The 16953-nt window shown below is 49.3% G+C and overlaps 1 protein-coding gene across 2 annotated transcripts in view; it reads right to left on the reverse strand.

Moving 5' to 3' along the window:
• Positions 1-6084: 6084 nt before the first annotated feature.
• pcgf1 (polycomb group ring finger 1) overlaps positions 6085-16953 on the reverse strand; it is a 69707-nt gene continuing 58838 nt past the window's right edge. For both annotated transcript variants that reach the window (XM_070866785.1, XM_070866784.1), the window contains exon 9: positions 6085-7262. In XM_070866785.1, coding sequence (XP_070722886.1) covers positions 7212-7262 — 51 coding nt within the window. In that variant the 3' untranslated portion in view covers positions 6085-7211. The remainder of the gene's footprint in view (positions 7263-16953) is intronic.

A 16953-nucleotide genomic window follows, 5' to 3' on the forward strand; every position in this document is an offset into this window, starting at 1 on the left:
CTTACCTTACTACCATCAAAGCCGTCTCGATTGGCAGCCGAAATCCAGTACCTTGTGGGCAAGGTAAGCACCAATTGGTTAACTCTTTAAAATAAGCAATAGGGCAGCAAATGGAACAATTCATATAATGTCACCCTGGTGCAGTGTGGAGCGCTCTTCTGAGGTCTGGGCTGAGATGCATCATTGGGACCATGTAGAGGGAGCTTCACTCTATCTAACCTGTGCTGTACCTGCCCTGGGAGTGTTTGATGGGACAGTGTAGAGGGAGCTTTACTCTGTATAGAACCCATGCTGTACCTGCCCTGGGAGTGTTTGATGGGACAGTGTAGAGGGAGCTTCACTCTATCTAACCTGTGCTGTACCTGCCCTGGGAGTGTTTGATGGGACAGTGTAGAGGGAGCTTTACTCTGTATAGAACCCATGCTGTACCTGCCCTGGGAGTGTTTGATGGGACAGTGTAGAGGGAGCTTTACTCTGTATCTAACCCGTGCTATACCTGCCCTGGTAGTATTGACGGGACAGTGTAGAGGGAGCTTTACTATGTATCTCATCATCATAGGCAGTCCCTCGGAATCGAGGAAGATTTGCTTCCACTCCTGAAGTGAGTTCTCTGGTGGCTGAGCAGTCCGATATGAGAGCCACAGACCCTGTTACAGGTGGGACAGACATTCGTCGAGGGAAGGGGTCGGTGGGGCTGGTTTGCCGCACGCTCCTTCCACTGCCTGCGCTTGACCTCTTCATGCTCTTGGTGTTGAGCTTCAAAGAGCTCAACGCCCTCCCGGATCCACTTTCACCATCTAGGGTGGTCTTCGGCCAAAGTCTCCCAAGTGTCAGTGGTGATGTCGCACTTTATCAGGGAGGCTTTGAGGTTGTCCTTGTAACGTTTCCGCTGCCCACCTTTGGCTCGTTTGCCGTGAAGGAGCTCCGCATAAAGCATTTCCATAGGGAGTCTCATGTCTGGCATGCGAACTATGTGGCCTGCCCAGCAAAGCTGATCGAGTGTGGTCAGTGCTTCAATGCTGGGGTTGTTAGCCTGGACGAGGACACTGATGTTAATGCGCCTGTCCTCCCAGGGGATTTGCGGAGACATTGTTGGTGATATATCTCCAGCGACTTGAGGTGTCTTCTGTGCATGAGCCATACAGGAAGGCAGGTATTACTACAACCCTGTAGACCATGAGCTTGTTGGTAGATTTGAGGGCCTGGTCTTCGAACACTCTTTTCCTCAGGCGGTCGAAGGCTGCACTGGCACACTGGAATCTCTGGTGTTGAATCTCCGCATCAATGTTGCTCTTGTTGATAAGAGGCTCCCGAGGTATGGGAAATGGTCCACGCCGTCGAGGGCCGCGCAGTGGATCTTGATGACTGGGGGATAGTGTTGTGTGGTGAGGACAGGCTGGTGTAGGACCTTTGTCTTACGGATGTTAAGCGTAAGGCCCATGCTTTCATATGCCTCGGTGAATACATCAACTACATCCTGGAGTTCAGCCTCTGTATATGCGCAGATGCAGGCGTCTGCGAACTGTAGCTCAACGCCAGAGGTTGGGGTGATCTTGGACCTGGCCTGGAGGCGGCGTAGGTTAAACAGCTTCCCACTGGTTCTGTAGTTTAGTTCCACTCCAGTGGGGAGCTTGTTGACTGTAAGGTGGAGCATGGCAGTGAGGAAGATTGAGAAGAGAGTTGGAGCGATGACACAGCCCCGTTTGACCCTGGACGTGGATTGGGTCTGTAATGGACCCGTTGGTAAGGATCACGGCCTGCATGTTGTCATGGAGCAGGCGAAGGATGTTGACAAACTTTTGGCGGCATCCAAAACGGAGGACGCTCCATAGACCCTCACGGTTGACAGTGTCAAAGGCCTTTGTAAGGTCGAAAAAGGCCATGTATAAGGGCTGGTGCTGCTCCCTCCATTTTTCCTGTCGTGCTGCAAAGATCATCTCTGTCGTGCTCCGTAAGGGACGAAATCCACACTGTAATTCCGGGAGAAGCTCCTCGACCACAGGGAGGAGACGGTTGAGGAGACCTCTAGCGACAACTTTCCCAGTGGCTGATAGCAGGGAGATTCCTCTGTAGTTGCCGCAGTTGGGCTTGTCCCCTTTTTTAAAGATGGTCACGATCACTGTATCTCAGATCTCTCGGCATGCTCTCCTCCTTCCAGATGAGAGAGATGAGGTCATGTATCCGCGCCAACAGCGCCACTCCGCCATACGCCAATGCCTCAGCAGGGATTCCATCCACACCTGTGGTCTTGTTGTTTTTAAGCTGTCCTATGGCTTTGCCTACCTCGTGCAACGTTGGGGTTTCACTGAGGTGGTGGCGGGTCACATGCTGCGGGATGGAGTCAAGAACACTCGAGTCAAAGGTAGAGTCTCGATTGAGATTTTCGAAGTGCTCCTTCCAGCGGGCCCCGACAGCCTCAGTGTCCTTGATGAGCGTTTCCCCATTCTTGGCCAGGAGTGGGGTGGGGCCTTGGGAGTTTGGACAGTAGGTGGTCTTGACTGCAATGAAGAACCCTCGCATATCGTGGCTGTCGGCCAGTTGTTGTATCTCCTATGCTTTCTCCATCTACCATCTGTTCTATAGGTCCCGGGTTTTTATTGCACCTCAGCCTTGAGACGTCTGTAACGTTTCTTCGCTGCTCCCGAGTTGGGTTGTTGCTTGAGGCTCAGAAATGCTCTGCGCTTGTGATCTATTAGTTCTTCGATCTCCTAATCATTTTCATCAAACCAGTCCTGGTGTTTTCTGGTTGAGTGACCAAGTGTCTCTTCACAGGCATTGGTTATAGAGGCCTGGAGGGCAGACCAAGCGCTGTGGGCATTCAGCATCTCAGGGTCATCAAGGCACGCCAGAGTAGCTGTGAGGCACTGGTTGTATAGGGCTCTCTTAGCTGGGTCTTTAAGTGCCCCGGCATTGACTTTTTTGCGGCACTGCTTCTGCTGTCCCCTCTCTGCTTTGGGGCAATGTTAATGTTGATGATGGATTGGACTAGGCAGTGGTCCGTCCAGCAGTTGTCAGCTCCTGTCATGGCGTGGTGATGCGCACATCCTTGCGATCCTTAGGCTCGGACAATGATATAGTCAAGCAGGTGCCAGTGTTTGGAGCGAGGGTATTGCCACGAAGCCTTGTATTTGTTCCTCTGGCGGAACAGGTTGTTGGTGATAAGGAGTTCATGCTCTAGACATTTTGTCAGGAGTAGGGTACCGCTGGAGTTGGCTTTCGCTAACCACTCTCTGCCAATCATGGCTTCCCAGAAGGCTGTGTCTTTGCCGACCCTGGCATTAAAGTTACCTAGGAGGATCAGGTTGTCGCCCATGGGGACGCAGGACAGGGATGTCTCGAGGTTGGAATAAAAACCCTCTTTAGCTATCATTAAGAAAGAAATAGCAGGACATCTAGATAGGAATAGTGCAATCAAGCAGACACAACATGGATTCATGAAGGGGAAATCATGTTTAACTAATTTATTGGAATTCTTTGAGGATATAACGAGCATGGTGGACAGAGGTGTACCGATGGATGTGGTGTATTTAGATTTCCAAAAGGCATTCGATAAGATGCCACACAAAAGGTTACTGCAGAAGATAAAGGTACGCGGAGTCAGAGGAAATGTATTAGCATGGATCGAGAATTGGCTGGCTAACAGAAAGCAGAGAGTCGGGATAAATGGGTCCTTTTCGGGTTGGAAATCGGTGGTTAGTGGTGTGCCACAGGGATCGGTGCTGGGACCACAACTGTTTACAATATACATAGATGACCTGGAAGAGGGGACAGAGTGTAGTGAAAGTCTTTATTTTTCAAAAAGAAACATTGAATAAAATAATCGCTGCACGTTTGGACAAGATGCTCCTTGGGTGTCTCTTATAAGAACATAAGAATTAGGAACAGGAGTAGGCCATCTAGCCCCTCGAGCCTGCTCCGCCATTCAATAAGATCATGGCTGATCTGGCCGTGGACTCAGCTCCACTTACCCGGCCCGCTCCCCATAACCCTTAATTCCCTTATTGGTTAAAAATCTATCTGTGACTTGAATACATTCAATGAGCTAGCCTCAACTGCTTCCTTGGGCAGAGAATTCCACAGATTCACAACCCTCTGGGAGAAGAAATTCCTTCTCAACTCGGTTTTAAATTGGCTCCCCCGTATTTTGAGGCTGTGCCCCCTAGTTCTAGTCTTCCCGACCAGTGGAAACAACTTCTCTGCCTCTATCTTGTCTATCCCGTTCATTATTTTAAATGTTTCTATAAGATCACCCCTCATCCTTCTGAACTCCAACAAATAAAGACTCAGTCTACTCAATCTATCATCCTAAGGTAACCCCCTCATCTCCGGAATCAGCCTAGTGAATCGTCTCCGTACCCCCTCCAAAGCTAGTATATCCTTCCTTAAGTAAGGTGACCAAAACTGCACGCAATACTCCAGGTGCGGCCTCACCAATACCCTGTACATTGCAGCAGGACCTCCCTGCTTTTGTACTCCATCCCTCTCGCAATGAAGGCCAACATTCCATTCGCTTTCCTGATTACCTGCTGCACATGCAAACTAACTTTTTGAGATTCATGCACAAGGACCCCCAGGTCCCTCTGCACCGCAGCATGTTGTAATTTCTCCCCATTCAAATAATATTCCCTTTTACTGTTTTTTTTCCCCCCAAGGTGGATGACCTCACATTTTCCGACATTGTATTCCATCTGCCAAACCTTAGCCCATTCGCTTAACCTATCCAAATCTCTTTGCAGCCTCTCTGTGTCCTCTACACAACCCGCTTTCCCATTAATCTTTGTGTCATCTGCAAATTTTGTTACACTACTCTGTCCCCTCTTCCAGGTCATCTATGTATATTGTAAACAGTTGTGGTCCCAGCACCGATCCCTGTGGCACAACACTAACCACCGATTTCCAACCTGAAAAGGACCCATTTATCCCGACTCTGCTTTCTGTTAGCCAGCCAATTCTCTATCCATGCTAATACATTTCCTAGCCTAAATTGCTCCCAACACTTGTTCCCCCAAACGAGCGACCTGTGCCCTGACGGCAGCATCTGGCACCCTATGGAACTCAATCACATGTGGCTTCCAGTGTTCATCACGGGTCAAATGAAGGCAGTACAGCAGTTTGACACATTTGTAATTTCTCTCCATTTAAACGGCAATTAGGTGGTCTACCAAAGCCACGATCTTAAAATTTTCATCTTATTGTTCAAATCCCAACAATGCCTCATCCTTCCCCATCCCTGTAACCTCCTCCAGCCCTAGAACTCTCCGAGATCTCTGCGTTCCTCCAATTCTGGCCTCTTGGGCATCCCCAATTTCCATTGCTCTACAATTGGCAGCCGTGCTTTGAGCTGTCTCGGCCCTAGAATCCCCTTCCTAAACCTCTCCGTCTATTCTCCTCAAAGACCCTCCTTAAAACCTACCTTACTGATCAAGCTTCTGGTTCCGTCCCAGTATCTCCTTATCTGGCTCGGTGTCAGATTTTATCTTGTAATGCTGCTGTTTAGCACTTTGGGACTTGTTACTATGTTAAAGGTGCTATATAAATGCAAGTTGTTGCTGTCGTCATCACACTATCATCCAGACCCCACTGATGGGACGTATATGCCATCTCTCTCCAAACTGAGATGGTCATGGGTAAAATGAATCCATGGTGTTTCAGCCCAGGCCATGTATCCACCGGCAATGATTTGACCCAAAGCTTCATGCAGCGACTGCAGGAACAGTTGGTGCTTAAAACCCCCTCATTATCTTATATGTTTCGATAAGATCACCTCTCATTCTTCTGAACTCCAATGATTATGGGCCCAACCTACTCAACCTATCTTCATAAGTCAACCCCCTCATCTCCGGAATCAACCTAGTGAACTTTCTCTGAACTGCCTCCAAAGCAAGTATATTCTTTCGTAAATATGGAAACCAAAACTGCACGCAGTATTCCAGGTGTGGCCTCACCAATACCCTGTACAACTGTAGCAAAACTTGGGCGAGGTATCCAGTCTGTTCGGTATTAGCCCGGCTGGAGTCAATGCCCTACTATTTCAGGAGGTGGAGGAGAAGGTTGGGGAGAAAATGAAACTCAAAACTTCATCCGTTTAGACGATGAGGTCGATACCATTTTTACTTTTGCTGTTTACACGGAGGCACTGAACGCGTTAAAAGAACCTAAAGGTTTACAACAGCACCAAACAAACCTTTACACGAATCGCAAAAAAAGCACACATTCCTCAACCTCCCTTTAAAAACAAAGGGATATGTTGAAGTGGAGTGATTAGCGATAATTACAGCACAGCAAAAATTAACTGTGTCAGAGGCAAAAGAAATGGGTTTCAACTTCCACCTGTAGCTGGTATTAATTTCAAGGTTGGTGAAATAAATGTTTAACACTCCCGCTCTTTAGACAGAGCACTGTGGAAACCAACACTTGTGTGGGACACACGAATGCAGCCATAATTACATAGAGTATAATTTATAAAAAGCCATTCCGTTAGTGCAAATCTTGCTGAAAGTTTCTTTGATGCTCCAGATAGCCCTAGCAAAATAAAAGGAAATAAATAAGCAGGTAAACTAACCGAGCTGTATATGGGCAAGCCAGGGCTGGCTGCCTATGGTTTTGCGTTGATCCACACAGAGTAGAAGATGCCCAGGTTCCAGCCGCGACTCCCCAGTTTGTGCTGCTTCAGCTGATGTGACTCAGGGTGGTGGCAGGGTTTGCCTTGGGGAGGGGGCGACCAGTTTTTGGGGTCGGGCATGAGGCGAGCTGGAACGGTTCTGTGCGTGTCCGATGGGGGGGGTCGGCGGGGGGGAAGGGGAAACGGATTTGGGTTTAATACCCTCCGCTGTTCAAAAGGCCAGCCAATATTCGCTGCCCGTGCTGATTGGAGGAAAGTAAAGATTCAGAGCACCTTCAGAAAGAGGGGGGGGAAATATCGCAGAGGGGGGGCGGGGGGGGGGGAGGGAGAGAGCCGTCAGTGGCAGAGTGCACGGCTCTGTCACGCAGTGCTGCCAGAATGCGGACAATGGGCTACTTGAAAGGTAGGAGCGTTGCTGCAGATCCAAGCTGGATTGACACAGTCTGTTCAGTAGGCGGAGATACACTGGGACTATACGGTTGCAGGAAGTAATCAATGGTCCCTCCCCCCGGCCCAGGACTTGCTCGGCATGCCCGCCTTTTAAACATGTGGAGACGGCGCGATTTGCAGCGCCGGACGAGTGGCTCGTTCACCTTCCTCGCTTCTCCTTCACGCTGTACTGGAGAACCATCGGTGTAGGCTGAAGGGGAAAGTACAAAACAAGCAGGTTAGACCACACTTACCACTGGGGAGTGTCCCCAAGACCAATACTGACCCCATGCCCGGTACTCGTCCATTCAACAAACCGCGATCTCCTCTTATCCTAATTCCTACGTCAGCTGTGGCTCAGTGGGTAGCGCAGTCGCCTCGGAGTCAGAAGGTTGTGGGTTCAAGTCCCATTCCAGGCCGACACTCCAGAGGAGCGCTGCCCTGTCGGAGGTGCCGAGTTTCGGATGATGTGTTAAACCGAGGCCCCGACTGCCCTCTCAGGTGGATGCAAGAGATCCCATGGCACTATTCGAAGCCAGTCTATATTTTTGTGTAGCTTTTGTTAATGTAGATTTTAGCTGATGATGGGCGAAATAGACAAACTTTTGAATGATAAGGGAGTCAAGGCTTATGGGGAGCGGGCGGGGCAGTGGAATTGAGGCCAAGATTAGATCAACCATGATCTTATTGAACGGCGGAGCAGGCTCGAGGGGCCAAATAGCCCACTCCTGCTCCTATTTCTTATGTTCTTTGGTTAAATAGACTGAGGTCTTTCTCCTTTCCTGGTCCAACTAGTTTACACCGTCTCCCCTCCGCCCCTGAAGGCAGTGAGCCCCTGCTAGAGTACAGTGCCCTCCAATATCTCACCTCGGTGTCCATTCGTGTACGAGCCTAGACCTCATCAGGGAAGACCCAGAGGTGATTCTCAGAGAGGACTTTCAAATTATGCAAGGGTCAGATATGGGTCGACATACAGAAGATGTTTCCACTGTGGGGGGAGGGGACAAAACGAGGGGCCATAAATATAAGATAGTCACTAATAAATTCAATAGGGAATTCAGGAGAGACTTCTTTACTCAGAGAGTGGTTAGAATGTGGAACTCGCAACCACAGGGAGTGGTTGAGGTGAATAACATAGGTATATTTAACGGGAAGCTGGATAAGTACATAAGAATGTAAGAAATAGGAGCAGAGGTAGGCCATTTGGCCCCTCGAGCCTGCTCTGCCATTCAATAAGATCATGGCGGAGAGAGAAATGAATAGAAGGGTATGTTGATAGGGGGAGAGGAAGTCGGGTGGGAGGACTCAATGTGGAGCAGAAACATCAGCATAGATCTGTTCAGCCAATCAGCTGCAAATTCTATGTAGCGTGTCGCTGAAACAAGCTGATAAATCAGAAGTCAGCGGATTAAAGCGGTAGCCTCCCTGGTCTCTCCATAGCACTTGGATCACGGCCTTAAATAGCTGAGCCACCATAGGTGCAAAAATACCTCTTTAAGCAGCATGCAGATGGGGAGCTGAATTGCAGATGATTAGCGCTCTGTCCATTAGGCTCCAGATAACAAGATCATGTTCTTAGCAAAAATTTCATGGGAATAAAGGCAGCATGGAGTGCTGAGTGATTGCTGGGAGGGATAGAAACATAGAAACATAGAAAATAGGTGCATGAGTAGGCCATTCGGCCTTTCTAGCCTGCACCGCCATTCAATGAGTTCATGGCTGAACATGCAACTTCAGTACCCCATTCCTGCTTTCTCATCATACCCCTTGATCCCCCTAGTAGTAAGGACTTCATTTAACTCCTTTTTGAATATATTTAGTGAATTGGCCTCAACAACTTTCTGTGGTAGAGAATTCCACAGGCTCACCACTCTCTGGGTGAAGAAATTCCTCCTCATCTCGGTCCTAAATGGCTTACCCCTTATCCTTAGACTGTGTTCCCTGGTTCTGGACTTCCCCAACATTGGGAACATTCTTCCTGCATCGAACCTGTCTAACCCCGTCAGAATTTTAAACATTTCTATGAGGTCCCCTCTCATTCTTCTGAACTCCAGTGAATACAAGCCCAGTTGATCCAGTCTTTCTTGATAGGTCAGTCCCGCCATCCCGGGAATCAGTCTGGTGAACCTTCGCTGCACTCCCTCAATAGCAAGAATGTCCTTCCTCAGGTTAGGAGACCAAAACTGTACACAATACTCCAGGTGTGGCCTCACCAAGGCCCTGTACAACTGCAGCAACACCTCCCTGCCCCTGTACTCAAATCCCCTCGCTATGAAGGCCAACATGCCATTTGCTTTCTTAACCGCCTGCTGTACCTGCATGCCAACCTTCAATGACTGATGTACCATGACACCCAGGTCTCTTTGCACCTCCCCTTTTCCTAATCTGTCACCATTCAGATAATAGTCTGTCTCTCTGTTTTTACCACCAAAGTGGATAACCTCACATTTATCCACATTATACTTCATCTGCCATGCATTTGCCCACTCACCTAACATATCCAAGTCGCTCTGCAGTCTCATAGCATCCTCCTCGCAGCTCACACTGCCACCCAATTTAGTGTCATCCGCAAATTTGGAGATACTACTTTTAATCCCCTCGTCTAAATCATTAATGTACAGTGTAAATAGCTGGGGCCCCAGCACAGAACCTTGCGGTACCCCACTAGTCACTGCCTGCCATTCTGAAAAGTCCCCATTTACTCCTACTCTTTGCTTCCTGTCTGACAACCAGTTCTCAATCCATGTCAGCACACTACCCCCAATCCCATGTGCTTTAACTTTGCACATTAATCTCTTGTGTGGGACCTTGTCGAAAGCCTTCTGAAAGTCCAAATATACCACATCAACTGGTTCTCCCTTGTCCACTCTACTGGAAACATCCTCAAAAAATTCCAGAAGATTTGTCAAGCATGATTTCCCTTTCACAAATCCATGCTGACTTGGACCTATCATATCACCTCTTTCCAAATGCACTGCTATAACATCCTTAATAATTGATTCCATCATTTTACCCACTACTGAGGTCAGGCTGACCGGTCTGTAATTCCCTGTTTTCTCTCTCCCTCCTTTTTTTAAAAAGTGGGGTTACATTGGCTACCCTCCACTCCATAGGAACTGATCCAGAGTCAATGGAATGTTGGAAAATGACTGTCAATGCATCCACTATTTCCAAGGCCACCTCCTTAAGTACTCTGGGATGCAGTCCATCAGGCCCTGGGGATTTATAGGCCTTCAATCCCATCAATTTCCCCAACACAATTTCCCGACTAATAAGGATTTCCCTCAGTTCCTCCTCCTTACTAGACCCTCCGACCCCTTTTATATACTTGCATTGGAGGCAGTTCACAGAAGGTTCACGAGGTTGATTCCGGAGATGAAGGGGTTGTCTTATAAAGAAAGGTTCAGCAAGTTGGGGCAGGTCCACTCATTGGAGTTTAGAAGAATGAAATGTGATCTTATTAAAACATAAGATTCTGAGGGGGCTTGACAGGGTAGATGCAGAGAGGATATTTCCACTCATAGGTGAATCTAGAACTAGGGGACATAGTTTCAGAATAAGGGGCCGTCCATTTAAAACGGAAACGAGGAGGAATTTCTTCCCCCAGAGAGCTGTGGAGCCTGGATCATTGAATATAGTTAAGATGGAGATAGACAGATTTTTGAAAGATAAGGGAGCAAGGGTTATGGGGAGCGGGCAGGGAAGTGGAGTTGAGGCCAAGATCAGATCAGCCATGGTATTGAATGGCGGAGCAGGCTCGAGGGGCCAAATGGCCTACTCCTGCTCCGATTTCTTATGTTCTTAGGCTCTGTGATATGAAAATGTAACACCCGGTGTACACATCATATAATCGCACATAGCGTGTTAACATGGATAGCACACTGCTACCCAAACACGGTTGTATTGGGTACAACACTGCTGCACTTGCTTATTGGAATTAAGCCAGCTCAGTAAAGGGCAGGGCCCATAGTGCAGGACACCACCAAGGTTGAGAAAAGAGAGAGAGAGAGAGAGAGAGAGAGAGAGAGAAAACAAGGTAAATCAGGAATAGTGACTTGGGGGAGTTCCATGGCCTCAGAGATATCTGCGCTCCTTCAATTCTGGCCTTTTGCACATCTCCAATTATCTTCGTCCCGCCATTAACAGACGTGCCCTCAGATGCCTACGCCCCAAACTTTGGAAATCCCTCCCTAAACCTATCCCGCCTCCTCCATTAAGACGCTCCTTAAAACATACAAATTTGACCAAGCTTTTGGGCACCTATCCCAGTATCTCCTTGTATGGCTCGGTGCCAAATTTTATCTGAATACACAGCTGTGAAGCACCTTGGGGCATTGTGAGAAGCTCATGGACTTTTGTCTCCAAGATGGAGACCATCCGTTCAGCCGCCTCCCTTCCTTCCCCTAGCCCACCGGGCCAAACTTCCTCTAAGGCCCCTGCCCTAGCATCTTTCGCCAGTTGCTCTCCGATCTCCTCTCATGACCTTTCCGAGCTCATCCTGTTCATGAGACCCACTTCCTGCTCCCTTGACCCTATTCCCACCAACTTCCTTTCCTAGCTCCCGTGTTAGCTGACATTGTTAATGGTTCTCTCTCCTCAAGTACTGTCCCCCTCAAATTTGCCGTCATCACCTCTCTCCTCAAAAAAAACCCTTGACCTCCGTCCATACAGACTCCCGCCCCATCTCCAACCTCCTTTTCCTCTCCAAAGTCCTTGAACGTGTTGTCGCCTCCAAAATCCGTGCTCATCTTTCCCGCAATTCCATGTTTGAATCCCTTCAATCCGGTTTCCACGCCTACCACAGTACCGAAATGGCTCTCATCGAAGTCACAAATGACATCCTTTGTGACTATGACAAAGGCAAACTATCCCTCCTCGTCCTTGACTTGTCTGCAGCCTTTGACACGGTTGACCACTCCATCCTACTCCAACACCTCTCCACCGTCATCCAGCTGGGTGGGACTGCACTCGCCTGGTTCCATTCTTATCTATCTAATTGTAGCCAGAGAATCACCTGCAACAGCTTCTCTTCCCGCCCCCGCATCGTTACCTCTGGTGTCCCTCAAGGATCTATCCTTGGCCCTCTCCTATTTCTCATCTACAAATCCCTTGGCGATATCATCCGAAAACACAACGTCAGTTTCCACGTGTACGCTGACATTTACGTGACACCCAGCTCTACCTCATTGCCACTTCTCTCGACCCCTCCACGGTCTCTAAATTGTCAGACTGCTTGTTCGACAATGGATGAACAGAAATTTTCTTCAATTGAATATTGGGAAGACTGAAGCCATTGTTTTCGGTCCCCGCCACAAACAACATCCGTTCTCTAACCACTGACTCCATCCCTCTCCCCAACTCCTGTCTGAGGCTGAACCACACTGTTCACAACCTTGGTGTCATATTTGAGCCTGAAACGATCTTTCGACCACATATCCACAGCATAACAAAGACCACCTATTTCCACCTCCGTAACATTGCCTGTCTCTGCCCTTGCCTCAGCTCATCCGCTGCTAAAGCCCTCATCCATGCCTTGGTTACCTCTAGACTTGACTATTCCAACACAGTCCTGGCTGGCCTCCCAAATTCTACCCTACATAAACTAGAGGTTATCAAAAACTCAGCTTTCCTTGTCCTAACTCACACCAAGTCCCACTCATCCATCATCCCTGCATTCGCTGACCTACACTGGCTTCTGGTTAAGCAACGCCTCGGTTTCAGAATTCTTATCCTTACTTTCAAATCCCTCCATGGCCTCGCCTCTCCCCATCTCTAATCATCTCCAGCCCCACAACCTTCCCCCCCCCCCACCAAGATGTCTGCACTCCTCCAAGTCTGCCCTCCTGAGCATCCCTGATTATAATCAATCACTCAACCATTGCTGGCCGTGTCGTCTGTTGCCTGGGCCCCAAGCTCTGGAACTCCCTGCCTAAACCTCCTCGCCTCTCTTTCCTCCTTCAAGACGCTCCTTAAAACCTACCTCTTTGACCAAGCTTTTGGTCACCTGTGCTAATTTCTACTTGTGTAGCTCGGTGCCAATTTTTTAAATCTCCTGTGAAGCACCTTGGGATATTTCACTATGTTAATGGTGCTATATAAATACAGGTTGTTGTTGCTGTTGTGTTAAAGGTGCTGTATAAATGTAAGTTGCTGGTGTTGAAGATTGTAAGAGCACGGCGAGGCTGCAACAGTTAAGGAAGGTTATAAAAATACCTGGTAGGAGGAGCAGCTATAGAACCAGAGTGATTCCAGCTCCCACCATTGTGAATGAAGAGCAGCTGCAGGGAGTTACACAATTACTGGTGTGGAGCCTTCCGTGCCAGTCACTAATGCAACGCTCCTTCACCCACCCCAGCCCACCCCACCCCCAGTGAAACTGCGAGCCGTCATGGGAAGTTGGATTCCTCTGAAAACCCTGATTCACTGCGTACAATGTAGAAGAACAGAAAATCTAACTCTTGAAGCTATTCATCAATGTCACTATCCAGGCTTCTCAGCATATGCTGTAAACTGTTCCAAACTTTGGATCAGCCGTTAGAGCGTGACAAAGTGAGCCTTCAACCATGGTGCCCCACACTCTCTCTCTCTCTCTCTCTCTCTCACTCAACCTCTCCACCTCCTCTCCCCTTCAAAAGCCTCCGCTAAACCCGACCTCCTTGGCATCGCCATTGGTCACCACGCCTCCTCCAACTCTTACTCGGGGTTCCGATCCCGCGACTGCCCATGTCGCTACGTTGAAGCGGCTCTCGGAGGGCAAGCTGCCAAATCTGGGGTCTTGGCTCGGTGAGTCAGAAGGTCGTGGGTTCAGAGACCCGAGCACAAAATCCAAGTTGACACTCCAGCACTGAGGGAGTGCTGCTCTGACGGTTGAGACGGTAAACTGAAGCCCCGTCTTCCTTCTCGGGTGGACGTAAAAGATTGAAGTTTTGAAGAAGAGCAGGGGAGTTATCCCCAGTGTCCTGGCCAATGTTTATTCCTCAAGCACTACCACGAAAACAAATTATCTGGTTATTATCACATTGCTGTTTGTGGGACCTCGTGTGCAAATTGCCTGCTGCGTTTCCTACATTACAATAGTGACTGATTTCGGCGCACTTTTTTTCCCCCAGACAGGTCACGTAGATCACGGAGGTGCGCCGTTTTCTCCAGCATCGGAAACTTGGGCCCTGCGCTTAAAAAGTACTTCACTGGCTGCAAAGTGCTTTAGGATGTCCTGAGGTGGTGAAAGGCGCTATATAAATGCGAGTCTTTCTGTTCGACCATGGGCTGCGGTTCATTAATTGAGGCGATAGCTGAGGGACTTGTTTATGTTGGCTTGCACTTGCAAATCCTCCTCTGCCTGTGAGTGAGTGTTTGAAGGCACTAAGCGGTACAGAACAGAGCATTTGTGATCATCAGTCTGTGTCGAGTTATCTCAGCGAGGGCAGGATTGTGGATAGATAGATCAATGTCTGAGCAAGACTGGACTATGGTGAATGGGGGAGGGGGTAATTATCACTGGTTTTTACTTGTGTCATTAACGCGTGTTGTTAGCAGCATGATGCCCCCCCACCCTACCCCCACTCTGCGAAGAGTAGCTCAGTCAGGAAGAATGGTCACTTGGTTGAGGTACTGAGGAATCACATTGGCTTCAGCAGAGGAGGAGTGTTAATTCCTTCAAGACCATGGGGCTGGATTTTCGGTGTTGCTATTTCCGATTTTGCCCCGGAGGGGCGGTAATGGCGGCAGGGAGCATTTCCGGGTGGGCAGCCAGCTTCCAGCGCCCTGCCTGGACATTCGGTGCCGGTTTCGACAGGGGCATGGAGCAGTCCCGCCCGGGAGAGGCAATGCCCCCCGGTGTGACACCGGCTCGAAATTTGAAACTTGCCCGATCTGTAATGCCCCCGCAGCGAGACCGCCTGTGAAAGCTGCTGGTCCGAGCGGGAGCGGCCACAGTGAGGGAAGGAGTGTGTACCCGAGGCAAGCGCATTCGTTATTTTTGCGATTCATGTGGATGTGGCATGAGGAACGTATTGGGAATGTTTTTAGCGTTTTCTTTCCATGGAAGCCTCCCTTAAGGCGCTCCGAGACCGGATGTTTAGCTGGGGATTTTCAGTTGCTCAGCTGGCCTTGCACACTAAAAGAGGTGTGGAACGCCTCCCTTAGCGCTCCGCCCCACACTCAGGGCCCAGCCGATGAATTTTGCGGCTGGAAACGCAAACCATGTCCCGACGCAAAATTTACCGTTCTACCCGAGATAACGCCGCAACAGAGATATAACCGAATTCCCACCCCCATGACTATTCCACAAACCTGTAAAAAAAATTATCTTTAAATTTGCGATGTTACTACACATTTTGCTAATGTGGCTTCTAGACGTAGATTCCTATTTTGTTCTGCTTTTCTTTATGTCTGGACTGTATGTCAGACCTTGCGGTGTGGCCGGCGGGGGGGGGGGGGGGGGGGCGGGCAGATGTAGAGGTACGTTACCAGTTTTAAGGGATTTCAGCAGAGACGAGAGCTGGGATTGTTCTCCTTTGGGTGCAGAAGGCTATGGGGAGATTTATGAGAGATGTTCAAAATCATGAAGGGATTTGATAAGAGTGAATAAGGAGAAAGAAAACGGTTTCTAGTGGTTAGAAGGGTCAGTAACTAGACGACGCAGATTTAAGATGATTTGAAAAGAATCAGGGGGAGACGAGGCGGAAAAATATTATGCAGCGAGCTGTTGTGATCCGGAATGCACTGCCTGAAAGGGCGGTGGAAGCAGACTCAACAGGAACTTTCAAAAAAGAGAATTAGATAAATAATTGAAAAGGAAAAAAATGACAGGGCTATGGGAAAAGGGCAAGGGGAGTGGGATTAACTGGAGAGCTCTTAAAGAGCCAGCACAGGTACGATGGGCCGAATGGCCTCCTTCTGTGCAGTAAGATTCTATGATGAATGGGATAAAAAAAAAAGATTGCAGCTACATTATAAAGAATTACAGGTGCAGCCTCCCGTATCCAGAACCCTCGGGACCGAGGCCGTTCCGGATTCCGCGTTTTGGAACGTCTTTCTGACGTCATGAATCTGGAAACACCCGAGCCCAGGTTCGGGTATTTCCGGATTTTGGAATGTCAGAAAGGAGGGGGGGGGGGGGGGGGGGGGGGCTCACCGAGGGGCTGTTCGGGTCGCCGGCCCCGTCGATGAGATCGTCGGACGGGGCCCAGCCGCCAAGGAACTGTTCGGATGGGCCCCCCGCCGAAGCGGAGCTGGTCGGGCAGGGCCCCGTTGCGGAGGTGGTGTTCGGGCGGGCCGGCGAGGAGGCCCCGAGGTAAGGGCAGCGGCGGCGAGGCGAGGCCAGAGGTCAGGCAGCGGCAGGACCTAGAACATTCCAGAACATTTTATGGATTCCGGACGACCCTGCTCCCAAACGGTCTGGAGTCCTGACCTGCACCTGCACATCGCATTTACAGCACAGAAACAGACCAATCGGCCCACCAGGTGAATGCTGGTGTTTATGCTCCACAGGAGCCTTCTCCAATGTTCCCCTTTAAGCTGTGCAGCCACTCGGCGATCTGCAGGTCCCACACAGCCGGGCTCCATGGCCCTCTAAATGGCAAAATCCGTGCATGCGCGGTAATCTGAATGGACTGCACCACCCAAATAAAATGACAGGGAACATTGGCAGTGGTTAAGGCAGCATGCGGAATACTTGCCTTTATTACTCGAGACATAGAATACAAGAGCAGGAGGTTTATGCTATTGTTAGGCCACAGCTAGAGTACTGCGTGCAGATCGGGTCACCACATTACAGGGAAGATGCGATTGCACTAGAGAGGGTGCAGAGAATACTATCTCTCTATGATCTCTCTTCTTTTCCTCCTTTTTCCTATTCTCCCCTTTCTTCCTTTCTTCTCTCCCTCTCTTTCCTTTTTTTT

This window comes from Pristiophorus japonicus, chromosome 2 (genome assembly GCF_044704955.1).
Source record: "Pristiophorus japonicus isolate sPriJap1 chromosome 2, sPriJap1.hap1, whole genome shotgun sequence".
NCBI lineage: Eukaryota > Metazoa > Chordata > Chondrichthyes > Pristiophoridae > Pristiophorus > Pristiophorus japonicus.